This window comes from Aquarana catesbeiana, linkage group LG06, assembly GCF_042186555.1.
Source record: "Aquarana catesbeiana isolate 2022-GZ linkage group LG06, ASM4218655v1, whole genome shotgun sequence".
In the NCBI taxonomy this organism is placed as follows: Eukaryota; Metazoa; Chordata; class Amphibia; order Anura; family Ranidae; genus Aquarana; species Aquarana catesbeiana.
The window spans coordinates 131961392-131975063 of NC_133329.1; the positions used below are offsets into that span (position 1 = coordinate 131961392).

The 13672-nt window shown below is 42.1% G+C and overlaps 1 protein-coding gene across 1 annotated transcript in view; it reads right to left on the bottom strand.

Annotated features, from left to right (window-relative positions):
• LOC141148930 (cytochrome P450 2K1-like) overlaps window positions 1-4602 on the bottom strand; it is a 35200-nt gene extending 30598 nt beyond the window's left edge. The window contains exon 1 of the mRNA XM_073636822.1: window positions 4269-4602. Coding sequence (XP_073492923.1) covers window positions 4269-4463 — 195 coding nt within the window. The 5' untranslated portion in view covers window positions 4464-4602. The remainder of the gene's footprint in view (window positions 1-4268) is intronic.
• Between the last annotated feature and the right edge of the window lie 9070 nt (window positions 4603-13672).

Sequence of the window (13672 nt, forward strand, 5' to 3'; positions counted from 1 at the left end):
ATACATGGCTTGATGGCTTATATACATGGCATGATGATCATGGTCCTTTAATAATGGATACACTTCTAACGACAGGCTAAATCCACCTGTATCATTAATGACAGGTAACTCCACCTGGAGACTGGATGATGATGATGCACCAACTATACAAGCCATACTTATAAGGTGTCTGTGGATCCTGTAGAAATCTGCACGTAGACATTTGTATACTACTAATGACAGGTTAAATCCACCTGGAGAATGGGTAATGTTGTACCTCCTACCATATATATTGTCTCGGTGGTCCCTGTTAAAGTGTATATAGTATATGGAAATTCTCTTCTTTGATAAATGCTAATGCTAACCAAGTTCAGAGACTTCTTTGCTGACCGCTGATAATATTGGGAGTTGTAGTTTGAGATGGCAGCTACTGTATATAATGGGACCAATGGACTCCTTACACTACAGGTCAGAATAAGCACTGTGCAGTAGGAGTAAAGATATTCACCTGCCAAAGAGAGACTGGAGCATCCACTCACCCTCTGCTTCCCTCTGTTGATTACCAGTGGCTTTCAGAGAGAGACTGAGGGGGGCTCCTTTCTAAAGAGGAAGGTTAATGCAGCATCCCAGGAACTGGTGAGAGGGCTTTTTACCCATTGCTGATACTGCTACAGTAGCAGGGACTGTGCCACTGAGAGCAGGACACCAAGTATACCCAATCTTTACTGCATCCATACTGCACTCTATGCCACACTTATTCCAAACCTAGACTGCACTTATACCAACTCTATTCTGCATTGTACTGAAACTTTACTGCATCTAAATCACATTTACCTTGCACCTGTGCTGAGACTATACTGTACCTATAATGTATTTATACTGCATATAGGTTAACTGGGACAGTCGTTAAGTGCACCAACGCTCCTAAAGGGCACCAACATTAGCCAGCAGGAGAACATCTTAAAGGACTGCCCTATCTGTAATATTTTTTTTTGCAAGTCCCCTATGTTCCCCTGACCCCTTTTCTATCACTCTCATTTTCTTTTGGACAGTGCATACCCATTCTAGGACAAGCATTGCCGCCATAAATGTGCTCTTGCAGTATAGTTCCAGCACTTGGTGGATTAAACTTTACCACTGCTCACTGCTGCAGGTGCTTACAGTATGGGGCAAAATAGTTTTTCCATTTTGACAGACTTTTTACCAAGCTAATGTCTATTGCTCAGGCATGATTACTTTGAGTTATGTGTATTGTATTAAGTCTAGTAGGCTGCCAGAGGGTTATCAAAGGGTTAAACTAGGCTTAGTGTTTAAAGGCTCTGTGTTTTCCCAGTCTTTCTGGGCTCTGCCCTCTACCCTGTGTTGTATATACAAACAAGGGTGGGCTCTGCTCTGAGAGCTCCCAAGCACATGGGAAGGAGAGCAAGCTGGTCTATGGATTGATGTAGCTGTCCCCTCTGAGGAGAGCAAAGATCAAGTGGATTGTCTGAGCCAATGGACTTTGTCATAAGGAGAGGTATGAGCTGGAAGCTGGAAGAAAGGAAAGGGTTATGCTGCAGGTGTTCTGTGAGAGACTGTATTGAATAGTCTGTATCTGCAAGAGTTCTTCAGTAAAAGTTCTGTTAACTGTTAAAGTGCCTGGTCTGATGTTCTTTCACAAGGGATGCATGCATGATGTATTATGAACAGGGCTTGTACAAAAGGGGATAAAGAGGAGATGTAAGAGGGCCCCCATGCAAGGGTTAAACATGCAGGAAAGTTGGCGTGGCTAATTGCCGATGCCACGAATAACCAGCACAGTGCTGGAAATGCTATAGCAGCAGCCAGTGGGAGGTCAGTACCTGGCATGGGAGATAGTCACCCCGGTAGTGAGGGGGTTAGTGACCTTGACCCCTTCCCTAGCGATTGGTACACCATACATACACGGGGCCAACATTGCGACATGGGGGTTCCAGGGACCTAGCCTGGAGGGATAGAAATCAAAATACAGTAAAGAAGTGGTTCTAAGTCAAGTGTGAAGCTTGTTAGCAACAGAGTTCTGCACTAAGAGTCTGGCTGGAACTCATATTGACAGTGGGAGTGAGGTGACAAGCTATGGCTGTGATGGTGAGCGGGACACAGGCTCTGCAGTGTCCCCTCGTAACTGCTGCATTCGTTAGAGGAAGTGTACAGTGACATCGGTAAAGTGCTTTCCCGTTAAGTGTCCGAGCAACAAGGGGTGTGCAAAGGCGTTTGGATCGCTTTTGAGTTGGGGGTGCCGCTTTAATGCTGACTTTGCATGACCGCGGCCCCCATGCTTGTATTCTCAGGGCATTATTGAGCAAGCTCGTGACGGTCCCCACTTCAGGTGATAAGCCCCCATAGTTACCAAACATATTGTGTGACAATATATTAAGTTTGCGTTTATTTTCTGGTTTGAAGCCTGATATAGCACTACTTCTGGGTACTAAGTATTACTTCCAGTGATATTGTATGTTTGTACACTCAACCCTGTGTGTTAGTGCAGTGGTTCTCAACTCCTGTCCTCAGGACCTACTAACAGGCCAGGTTTGCAATATAACCAAAATACATCACATATTACCAAGGTAATACCTAAAATCTGGCCTGTTAGTGGGTCGTGAGGACAGGAGTTGAGAACCGCTGCGTTAGTGAATGAGGCAAAGAACAGATTACCCATTATAATCAGTGACTCCTATGGGGGTAGTGCTACATAGGAGTAACTATTTCAGTCACAGAGCCTTTAAAGGCTACTTTCACACTGGGGCGGTGAGGGCGTTGTTTTTGTGATGCTTTTCGGCCACTAGCGGGGCGCCTTTAACCTCCGCTAGCGGCCGAAGAAGGGTTAATAGCGTCTGTGCAGCTCCGCTGCCGAAACGCTTTGCAGGCGCTTTGGCAGCGCTGCCCATTCATTTCAATGGGCAGGGCGTTTTAGGAGCAGTGTATACACCGCTTCTAAACTGCCCCAAAGATGCTGCTTGCAGGAGTTTTTCTAATGTCCTGCAAGCGCTCCTCTCCAGTGTGAAAGCACTCTGGCTTTCACACTGGAGTGACAGGAGAGGCGCTTTACAGGCGCTATTTTTAGCGCTAAAACGCCTGTAAAGCGTCTCAGTGTGAAAGTGGCCTTAAGGAATTGCTGCTATTCTGAAAGAGTACCACAATTATTGTTATACAGATAAAGATGTAATAATCATATATTTCATTTAATTTATTGATGTATACTTTAGGATATATTTATATATGTTTTGAAGATCATTTGGGAGTATCTTGGGTTTAAGTAGGTATACCTTTGTTGTTAACTGTGTGCATTTATACTTTATATGTAATAAAATGTATTTGTTATACAGTTAGCTGCATAAGAGTTAGATATTTTTCTCTTTCTTTACTGTTTTTTATAAATATACTGTGTCAGAATTTCTTTAGAAACCCTATACTGTACAAGTAGATATTTTTACAGAAGGTGTGTCTTGAGTTTTTCTGTGGTAGCTATGGGCTCTGGATTTAGTATTCATTTTTGGCTAACTATGCAAGGTGTGGGCTTTGAAGTCTGTTTTCAAATGTGGTTGTTGATCTGAAACTATATCTGTTATCTATATCTGGGTGTCTGTTGTCCTGTCACTCAGGTTAGACCTGACCCATAGATTTGCATTGAGTTAGGGGCAGTGAGCACACACACACATATATATATATATATATATATATATATATATATATATATATATATATATATATATATATATATATTTAAAGTACATACTGTATATGGCTAAAAAATAAATTATAGAATTAATTATTATTGTATCAAATTGTATGAAAGTATTACTTATAGCCTTAAACAGGATGTAAATGCCTACCGCCATAAATGTGTATTCTTTAATTTATCTGCTAAATCATGGAGGAGAGAAAATTGATGGTTTTTCTTTTGGCAACCCTTCCCACCTTCCTACAATTTGGCTGTGCAATGTTTTACAGAAATCAAACTGGATGACCAAGTGCTTGCCAACAGTACAAAATAACCAAATAATATACAATGTTAAAGGATTTGTAAACATAGAATTCAGGAAGGGTGATATAAAGAAACGTCATCTGCGTTATATTTAGTATATACCAAAATAAAACTTGCAAATGTAATATAATATATATAAAAGATAGATAGATAGATAGATAGATAGATAGATAGATAGATAGATAGATAGATAGATAGATAGATAGATAGATAGATAGATAGATAGAACAAACCTGTGGATATATTGCAAACATTAATTTCATGTATTAATATTAACTGGGTCTACCTCCATCAGTGACTCATATGGCTTTTTCAGATCCACCAAATTGAGGTTCCCAATAAAAGGAAGAGGTTTAGGGCCTGGAGGCATATTTCCATTGCTCTTCTTAGATCCATTGATCCAGTAAAAAAAGAATATAATACATGTTGTAAAATATAGTAGTAAGTCGATCCTTGACAGGAGATAGGTAAGAAATTTCATAGTGAACGGCTGTTATGACAATGAGTTTATAACACTGCTGCACAATATTTATATGCTTGCCATTATTCCTCAACTTATTAATTTTTACAAGAGCTAAAATAAAATTACAAGACCCAGTTGTCTCATTAGACAGTTTTTCTAGTTTGCATAATCCAAAGCTATAGATGCTATAACTATAGATTGTAATCCAGAAACCTGTACAACTGGTTGTTTAAAGTAAAGCTAATGGGTGTATACTTCATAATTTTGCTGTTTTGATGGCAGGACTTAATATTCACATGAATTACATAAATGTTTTGAAATACAAAAGGAGTAATAAATTCTGGATATGTCAGGCGTCAGGGCAAACTTGTTCAGTGTATATAAGAAAGCTGCTATATTTTTAATAAGGGAAGATATAAAAAAGAGCACCAAATAAGTCGTTTCTGTCCAGATTTTTTTTTAAATCAGAAAGGTTTTTATTGAGCTTGTCAAGAATTAACAACATCCAATATTACATGAATATAAATGATCCTTCAGTCCATAATGTATGCACAAGTATGTTATCCTTACCACTGCTACATAACAAAGTCTTCCTGGCACTCTACTTCTATTACTCCATTCCTCCACCAACACAGCCCACATCTTTTATGGTTCACTTGAGGAATCCCCCCCCACACACACTTTAGAGACACTGCAAAAGTCGAGACATTACCAGTTCTCTAGGGCTCAGACCAGGCGTGTCTATCCAGCGTGACCATATGCGTTCAAACCTGCCAGGACATCCCCTCTGCTGGTAGATGTATTTTTCCATGATAAGGGTATTTCCCATGTGGGTTATCCAGGAGTTGCTTGTGGGTGGCGAGGCAGACTTCCAGCCCATCAAAATAACTTTCCAGGCCTGGAACAGTGCCCTAGAGAATGCAGTCATAATCATTGCCTCAGGGATCACATCCTCCAGAACCCCCGGTATACAGCGTATAGGGTCTATAGGTACCTTCGTTTGGAACACCCCATTGAGTGTACCAACCACCTCTATCCAGTGCCGGTGGAGTTTCAGCATCGCCACAGGAGATGAATGGGGTCCCCGTCGCGCTGCCGACAACGATAGCACAAAGGGTCCGCCAGTCTGCCCATCTGATTTAATTTTGCTGGAGTGTAATGTACCCTCAGTATTATGTACAGTTGGGAGACTTTTTGAGCCAAATTCAAAGAGCATGTGGTTATGGATTGTGGGGCTTCTTAACATTGATCTTCCGTAAGTTGTCCTAGATCTTTCTCCCACGCTGATATTGTCCTACATGGGTATGCCCGCAGGTGTCTCATGAGTAGCATTTGGTAGCATTGGGATATAATCCCTTTCGTTGCAACGCTAGAATGCAACATATGGAATATGGGGGTGGGCGACAGTGTCCACTCTCCCGCAGCCCCCTGCGCATTTACAGCATGCCTGAGCTGAAGGTACGAGAACCACATGGTAGCGGGTAGTTTAAATTTGTCCTGCATTTCCAGGAAGGATAGCAATTTACCATTTTCAAATATGTGTGAAAGCAAAGTCACACCATGAACATGCCACCTAGGTCCCTACTGTAACTTAGCCAGCTCCACATAGGTGCATTTCTCCCATATGGGGCTAAAATACGTAAACCCCTGTACCCCCTGAAGCTGCCTTCCCTTGTTCCATATTTTTTTTTTTTGTATCAGCGAGAGCGTTGGGGTCTGTTTATTGGATTTCATAAATTTTTGTGCTTCCAGTCCCATCGGGATGGTCTCAGCTCCAGAGGCAAACAGCAGCAATTGCGCCGTTGAACTCTCCTGATCTGGGGACATAGAACCCACCAAATGCTGCAGCTGGGGCGCTATATATTACAGCCAAGGGTTGGGAACTGCCAACCCTCCGCAATCCTTAGATTGCTGTAGTTTCTCCAGCCTGATCCTAGGGGGCTTAGTATTCCACAGCAGGTGCAGAAAGAGAGTGTTTACTACTAGATTTTTAAGTGTAGTACTACTGGCGAATTGTGTAGAATGTATAACAGCTGGGGCATTAAAATCATTTTGATTAGGTTGGCCTTGCCTGCCAGTGACATTTTAAGGTTGTTCCATGTGTTAATTTTATCCCGAAATCAAGATAATAGGGGATTTATATTTAGAGAGCTATATTCCCTGAGCCTAGGCGAGATCTGTATACCCAAATATTTAAAGCTAGCAACCATGGGGATGGGACATGAGTCCGGGAGTTCTACCTCCCGGTCCTCATCTAACAGCATCAGGGCTGATTTAGACCAGTTTATGGTCAAACCAGAAAAGTGGCCAAACTGCGTGATTATGGACATTAATCCCGGCAGTGAGTGTCTGGGATCCCCCAGAAAGAGTAACATGTCATCTGCATATAACATAATTTTTTCATGCAAGACTCCATACTTGAACCCACAGATCCGAGAGCTAGTCCTTACCATGGCTGCCAACAGTTCAATAGCAATTGCAAAGAGCAGGGGTGATAGCGGACACCCCTGCCTCGTTCCCCTGCCCAAAGCAAAAGCCAGTGACATTTTGTCCGCCATTCTTATTGTTTCCTGTGGAGAGGCATATAGCTTATATAACTTAACCCATGCAATAAACCCTGGTGAATAATAGATGACACTATCCCGTTGACCCAAAGCGCCAGAACCTTAGCAAGGATTGTTATATCGCTCTGGAGCAGTGAAATAGACCTGTAGGAGCCTGGATCAACTGGATCCTTCCCCAATTTTAGTAACAAACTCACATTTGCTCTAGTCATAGAGTCTGGGAGTTTACCTTCATCTAAACATGCATTAAATACCTTTAACTGTTCTGGCAGTATTTGTTCACCAAATTGAGTGTACACCTCCATAGGGAGCCCATCCTCTCCAGGCGTCTTACAAGTGGGAAAAGAGTCGGCTGCCGTTTCTGTCCAGATTAGTTTTGTTGTTGTACAGGCAGTCCCCGGGTTACAAACAAGACAGGGTCTGAAGGGTTGGTTCTTAAAGCGGAGTTTCACCCACTTTTACAACTTGGTCTTAAAGTAAAGATCGTCCTTCCACCCCTCCACCCCTCATTTTTGGATAACAATTTTTTTTTTCTTTCTTACATTTTTTGAAGTACATAGTGTACTTCCGTCCTAGCTCCACCGCAGCGCAGTGCGTCATTTCCTCTTCTGTGTGGAGCCCTCCTCCTTCTCCCCGCTGCCTTCTGGGACCTGTGTGTGTCCCAGAAGATGATGGGGCCATTCAGAAAGCGTTGCACGACTCGTGCATGCACAGTAGGAAACCGGCTGTGAAGCCTGAAGGCTCCACTGTCGGTTTCCTTTAGTTACAATGGCGGCACCTGTACGCCACCCAATCCGATGGATGAATCAGCCTTGGGGGCTGACATTGTGGGCTCCCTGGACAGGTGAGTGTCCTTATTAAAAGCCAGAAGTTACAGTGTTTGTAGCTACTAACTTTTTTTTTTTTTTTTTTTTTTGAGGGTGGAACGCCGCTTTAAATTGAATCGTAAATCGGAACAGGTAAATTTTTTAAGTGTAGCTCCAGCCAAGAAAAAATGTTTAAGTTTTTTGGATAGCATAGGGAAGGGTTAACACCCCTGTAACATTTGTTTTGCTGCCTGTGCCCTTGTTCAGAAGTTTTCCCCTCACTTTCTGTCTCTGTGACAATTGGATTTTGAAATTTGGGTTGTTGTGGAAACATGGATTGGTGATGCAGCTTCAGTGCAGACACCTTTTTGCCATAACAACTCTTACAAGAGTGAATTTCCCTTCTTAGGGGTAGATTTCTTCTCACTTCCTGTTGTCTCCCTCCATTTGTAAGTATGAGTCGTATGTGAGTCGGATGTTTGTAACTCGGAGACTGCCTGTATTCAGTAAAAGGATAACATGTTTTTTTGGGGATTAGAAAGGGCCCCTTTGTTTTGGCTACAAAGATATACTGTATGTACAGAATAAATTAAAAAAAAAATCACAAATCAAATGTTGATAATAGATGCTGAAAATAAGTATACAGACTAAATATAATAAGTATAATATCTATACCGCCTCCATCTAATAACATTTTTAATTCTTCCATCAGCCTATCCCTCATAATTATTACCTTTTGTACCAATTGCCCCATCTCTTTAGATTGTAAACTCTGAGCAGAGCGTCCTAACCCTCTTGTATTGTATTGTTACTGTACTGTCTCTTTTCTCCTGTTATTTTGTAAAGTGCTGCACCAATTGTGATTGCTATATAAATCACGTATAATAATATTAAGTATACAGTATAAAAGTATATAGATAAAATAAAAAAGTGTTATGTCTCCAAAGAGGTGATTTGGATTACATGTGCAACGTTGATATGACTGTCTTGCCCGAGATGGTGGTATGTCACTGACACCTCCATGCTCACTATCCATAACCTTTTCCTAATGCTGCTGCCTGACAGAGCTAGATAGTTTTTGTTTTAAAATGATGCTGCAGCCATGTCTCTGATAATACAGTACATACAATATACAGCTGTGGCCAAATATTTTGAGAATGACACAAATATACATTTTCACAAAGTCTGCTGCCTCAATTTTTATGATGGCAATTTTGCATTTACTCCAGAATGTTAGACCATTCATGTGTGGGGTTGCTTCTCAGCCAAGGGAGTGGGCTCACTCGCAATTTTTCCTAAGAACACAGCCATAAATAAAGAATGGTACAAAAAAACATCCTTTGAGAGCAACTTCTCGCAACCATCCAAGAACAGTTTGGTGATGAACAATGCCTTTTCCAGCATGATGGAGCACCTTGCCATAAGGCAAAAGTTATAACTAAGTGGCTTTGGACAAAACATTGAAATTTTGGGTCCATGGCCAGGAAACTCCCAGAGCTTAATCCCATTGAGAACTTGTGGTCAATCCTCAAGAGGTGGGTGAACAAAAAACCCCCCACAAAGTCTGACAAACGCCAAGCATTGATTATGCAAGAACGGGTTGCCATCAGTTAGGATGTGGCCCAGAAGTTGATTGACAGCATGCCAGGGTGAATTGCAGAGGTCTTGCAAAAGAAGGATCAACACTGCAAATATTTGCATAAACTTAATTTCATTGTCAAAAAAAGCCTTTGACACTTATGAAATGCTTGTAATTATACTTCAGTATACTTCAGTATAGTAACATCTGACAAAAAGATCTGACAAAAACTGAAGCAGCAGACTTTATGAAAATGAATATGTGTGTCGTTCTCAAAAGTTCGGCCACAGCTGTACTATTTACAGGGGCATTTAAACAGTGTTGATACAGAATGAGAAATTGGTGGTATGTCACTGACACCTCCATGCTCACTATCCATAACCTTTTCCTAATGCTGCTGCCAGACAGAGCTAGATAGTTTTTGTTTTAAAATGATGCTGCAGCCATGTCTCTGATAATACAGTACATACAATATACAGCTGTGGCCAAATATTTTGAGAATGACACAAATATACATTTTCACAAAGTCTGCTGCCTCAATTTTTATGATGGCAATTTTGCATTTACTCCAGAATGTTAGACCATTCATGTGTGGGGTTGCTTCTCAGCCAAGGGAGTGGGCTCACTCGCAATTTTTCCTAAGAACACAGCCATAAATAAAGAATGGTACAAAAAAACATCCTTTGAGAGCAACTTCTCGCAACCATCCAAGAACAGTTTGGTGATGAACAATGCCTTTTCCAGCATGATGGAGCACCTTGCCATAAGGCAAAAGTTATAACTAAGTGGCTTTGGACAAAACATTGAAATTTTGGGTCCATGGCCAGGAAACTCCCAGAGCTTAATCCCATTGAGAACTTGTGGTCAATCCTCAAGAGGTGGGTGAACAAAAAACCCCCCACAAAGTCTGACAAACGCCAAGCATTGATTATGCAAGAACGGGTTGCCATCAGTTAGGATGTGGCCCAGAAGTTGATTGACAGCATGCCAGGGTGAATTGCAGAGGTCTTGCAAAAGAAGGATCAACACTGCAAATATTTGCATAAACTTAATTTCATTGTCAAAAAAAGCCTTTGACACTTATGAAACGCTTGTAATTATACTTCAGTATACTTCAGTATAGTAACATCTGACAAAAAGATCTGACAAAAACTGAAGCAGCAGACTTTATGAAAATGAATATGTGTGTCGTTCTCAAAAGTTCGGCCACAGCTGTACTATTTACAGGGGCATTTAAACAGTGTTGATACAGAATGAGAAATTGGTGGTATGTCACTGACACCTCCATGCTCACTATCCATAACCTTTTCCTAATGCTGCTGCCAGACAGAGCTAGATAGTTTTTGTTTTAAAATGATGCTGCAGCCATGTCTCTGATAATACAGTACATACAATATACAGCTGTGGCCAAATATTTTGAGAATGACACAAATATACATTTTCACAAAGTCTGCTGCCTCAATTTTTATGATGGCAATTTTGCATTTACTCCAGAATGTTAGACCATTCATGTGTGGGGTTGCTTCTCAGCCAAGGGAGTGGGCTCACTCGCAATTTTTCCTAAGAACACAGCCATAAATAAAGAATGGTACAAAAAAAACATCCTTTGAGAGCAACTTCTCGCAACCATCCAAGAACAGTTTGGTGATGAACAATGCCTTTTCCAGCATGATGGAGCACCTTGCCATAAGGCAAAAGTTATAACTAAGTGGCTTGGGGACAAAACATTGAAATTTTGGGTCAATGGCCAGGAAACTCCCAGAGCTTAATCCCATTGAGAACTTGTGGTCAATCCTCAAGAGGTGGGTGAACAAAAAACCCCCCACAAAGTCTGACAAACGCCAAGCATTGATTATGCAAGAACGGGTTGCCATCAGTTAGGATGTGGCCCAGAAGTTGATTGACAGCATGCCAGGGTGAATTGCAGAGGTCTTGCAAAAGAAGGATCAACACTGCAAATATTTGCATAAACTTAATTTCATTGTCAAAAAAAGCCTTTGACACTTATGAAACGCTTGTAATTATACTTCAGTATACTTCAGTATAGTAACATCTGACAAAAACATCTGACAAAAACTGAAGCAGCAGACTTTATGAAAATGAATATGTGTGTCGTTCTCAAAAGTTTCGGCCACAGCTGTACTATTTACAGGGGCATTTAAACAGTGTTGATACAGAATGAGAAATTACCTGGTGCTAATAAAAAATATGAGTTTTGGTCTAAATGACTGTAAACGGGGAGTAAGAGAGTTTTTTAAGGCTTATATGTGTCTGTGTATGTGTGTCAGTTATTGTATGCATTCAAAATTGTTGGCCAACTTTGATGACATTTTGGCCAGTGTGACATCTTTCACCAGGCTACACTTAAAACGTAGAACCCTTTTTTGAATACTGTAAAAATAATACATACTTGTGTACTCAATACTTTTTTATTTACTTTTTTTCTTACAAAAGCAAAACAAAGTGAAGCGCATGCCTAGCGCAATTAAACCTGTTTTTTTTATAACATAAAAACACATAGATGCACTCAGCGTTACACATAGTATGATGACATCTCCTCTGGTATGGATCCTCCTTCACTTGAAGAGAGAGAGAGAGAGAGAGAGAGAGAGAGAGAGAGAGAGAGAGAGAGAGAGAGAGAGAGAGAGAGAGAGAGAGAGAGAGAGAGAGAGAGAGAGAGAGAGAGAGAGAGAGAGAGAGAGAGAGAGAGAGAGAGAGAGAGAGAGAGAGAGAGAGAGAGAGAGAGAGAGAGAGAGAGAGAGAGAGAGAGAGAGAGATATGCGCCAGTGAGTACAAGTTTTCATTCTCTACTGGTAAAAGATAACTGTCTCAAGAGGAGAGGCCAATTCACTAAAAAAAATGTGCAATTGTGCCTGTTCACTTGGGGTGATAAATACAAATCAATAATAAATGAATTAGTCTAATGAGAGGGGCTCTTGGCATCATCACCACACGATATCATGCCTGGATGGCAACAATACACATCTTTGGTTGGATTTTTTGGATTGAACTGGAAATTCTATGTGATTTTCCACCTTGGCTTGTAAGTAAAGTTTAATTTTTGGCCTAACTTAATTGCCCTTTTTTGTTCATACTGGTAGAACACAAGGATCACTGCTAGCAGCCATAGTTGCCAGCAATTCCCCCAATCCCTGCTGGCTAGTCTGTCCCCAGTATAATCCCCCCAAGTCAGTCTGTCCCCCAGTACAATATCCCCCCTGCTAAGTCAGTCCCTGAGTACAATACCCCTAGCTCAGTCTGTCACTAGTACAATCTCCCCCCAAGTCAGTCTGTCCACCAGTACAAAAACACCCAGGTCAGTCTCTCTCCAGTTCAAGTCCCCAGCTCTGTCTGTCCACAGTACAATCCCCCCAGGTAAGTCTGTCCCCAATAATATCTCCCCGGGTTAGTCTGTCCACCAGTACATTCCCCCCCAGGTCAGTCTGTCCCAAGTACAATCCCCCTAGATCAGCCTGTCCTCCAGTAAAATCCCAAGTACAATCCTCCAGGAAAATCCCAAGTTAGTCTGAAAGCCAATGCCCCCAATTCCCCCAGGTCAATCTGTCCCCACCTCAATTCACCAAGGTCAGTCTGTTCCCCAGTACAACCCCCCTCAGGTCAATCTGTCCCACAGTACTATCCCCCCAGATCAGTCAGTCCCAAGTACAATGTCCCCAGTACAATCTCCCCAGGTCAGTCTGTCCCCAGTACAATCGCCCCAGGTCAGTCTGTCCCCAGTACAATCCCCCCAGGTCAGTTTGTCCCCAGTACAATCCCCCCAGGTCAGTCTGTCCCCAGTACAATCCCCCCAGGTTAGTTTGTCCCCAGTACAATCCCCCCAGGTCAGTCTGTCCTCAGTACAATCCTTCCAATCCCTTTAGGTCAGTCTGTCCCCAGTACAATTCCCCAAGGTCAGACTGTTCCCCGATACAAACCCCCTCCAGATCAGTCTGTCCCCAGTACAATTCCCCAAGGTCAGTCTGTCCCCCAGTACAAACCCCCCAGGTCAGTGTGTCCCCAGCACAGTCCCCCCAGGTCAGTCTGTCCCGAGTACAATCGCTCCAGATCAGTGTGTCCCCAATACAATCCCCCCGAGGCCAGTCTGTCTCAGTCTGCACAATCCTTCTCTCTCTCTACAGACCTCTGCAGCATGCATGACTAATTTCCTTCTTCCTGGGTTCTTGTTGACATCAACAAGAACCCGGTGATGTTGAACCCAACCCCAGACAGTGGCCCCATAGCTCTTGGATGGTAACAGATCTTTGTGTGACTAACAAC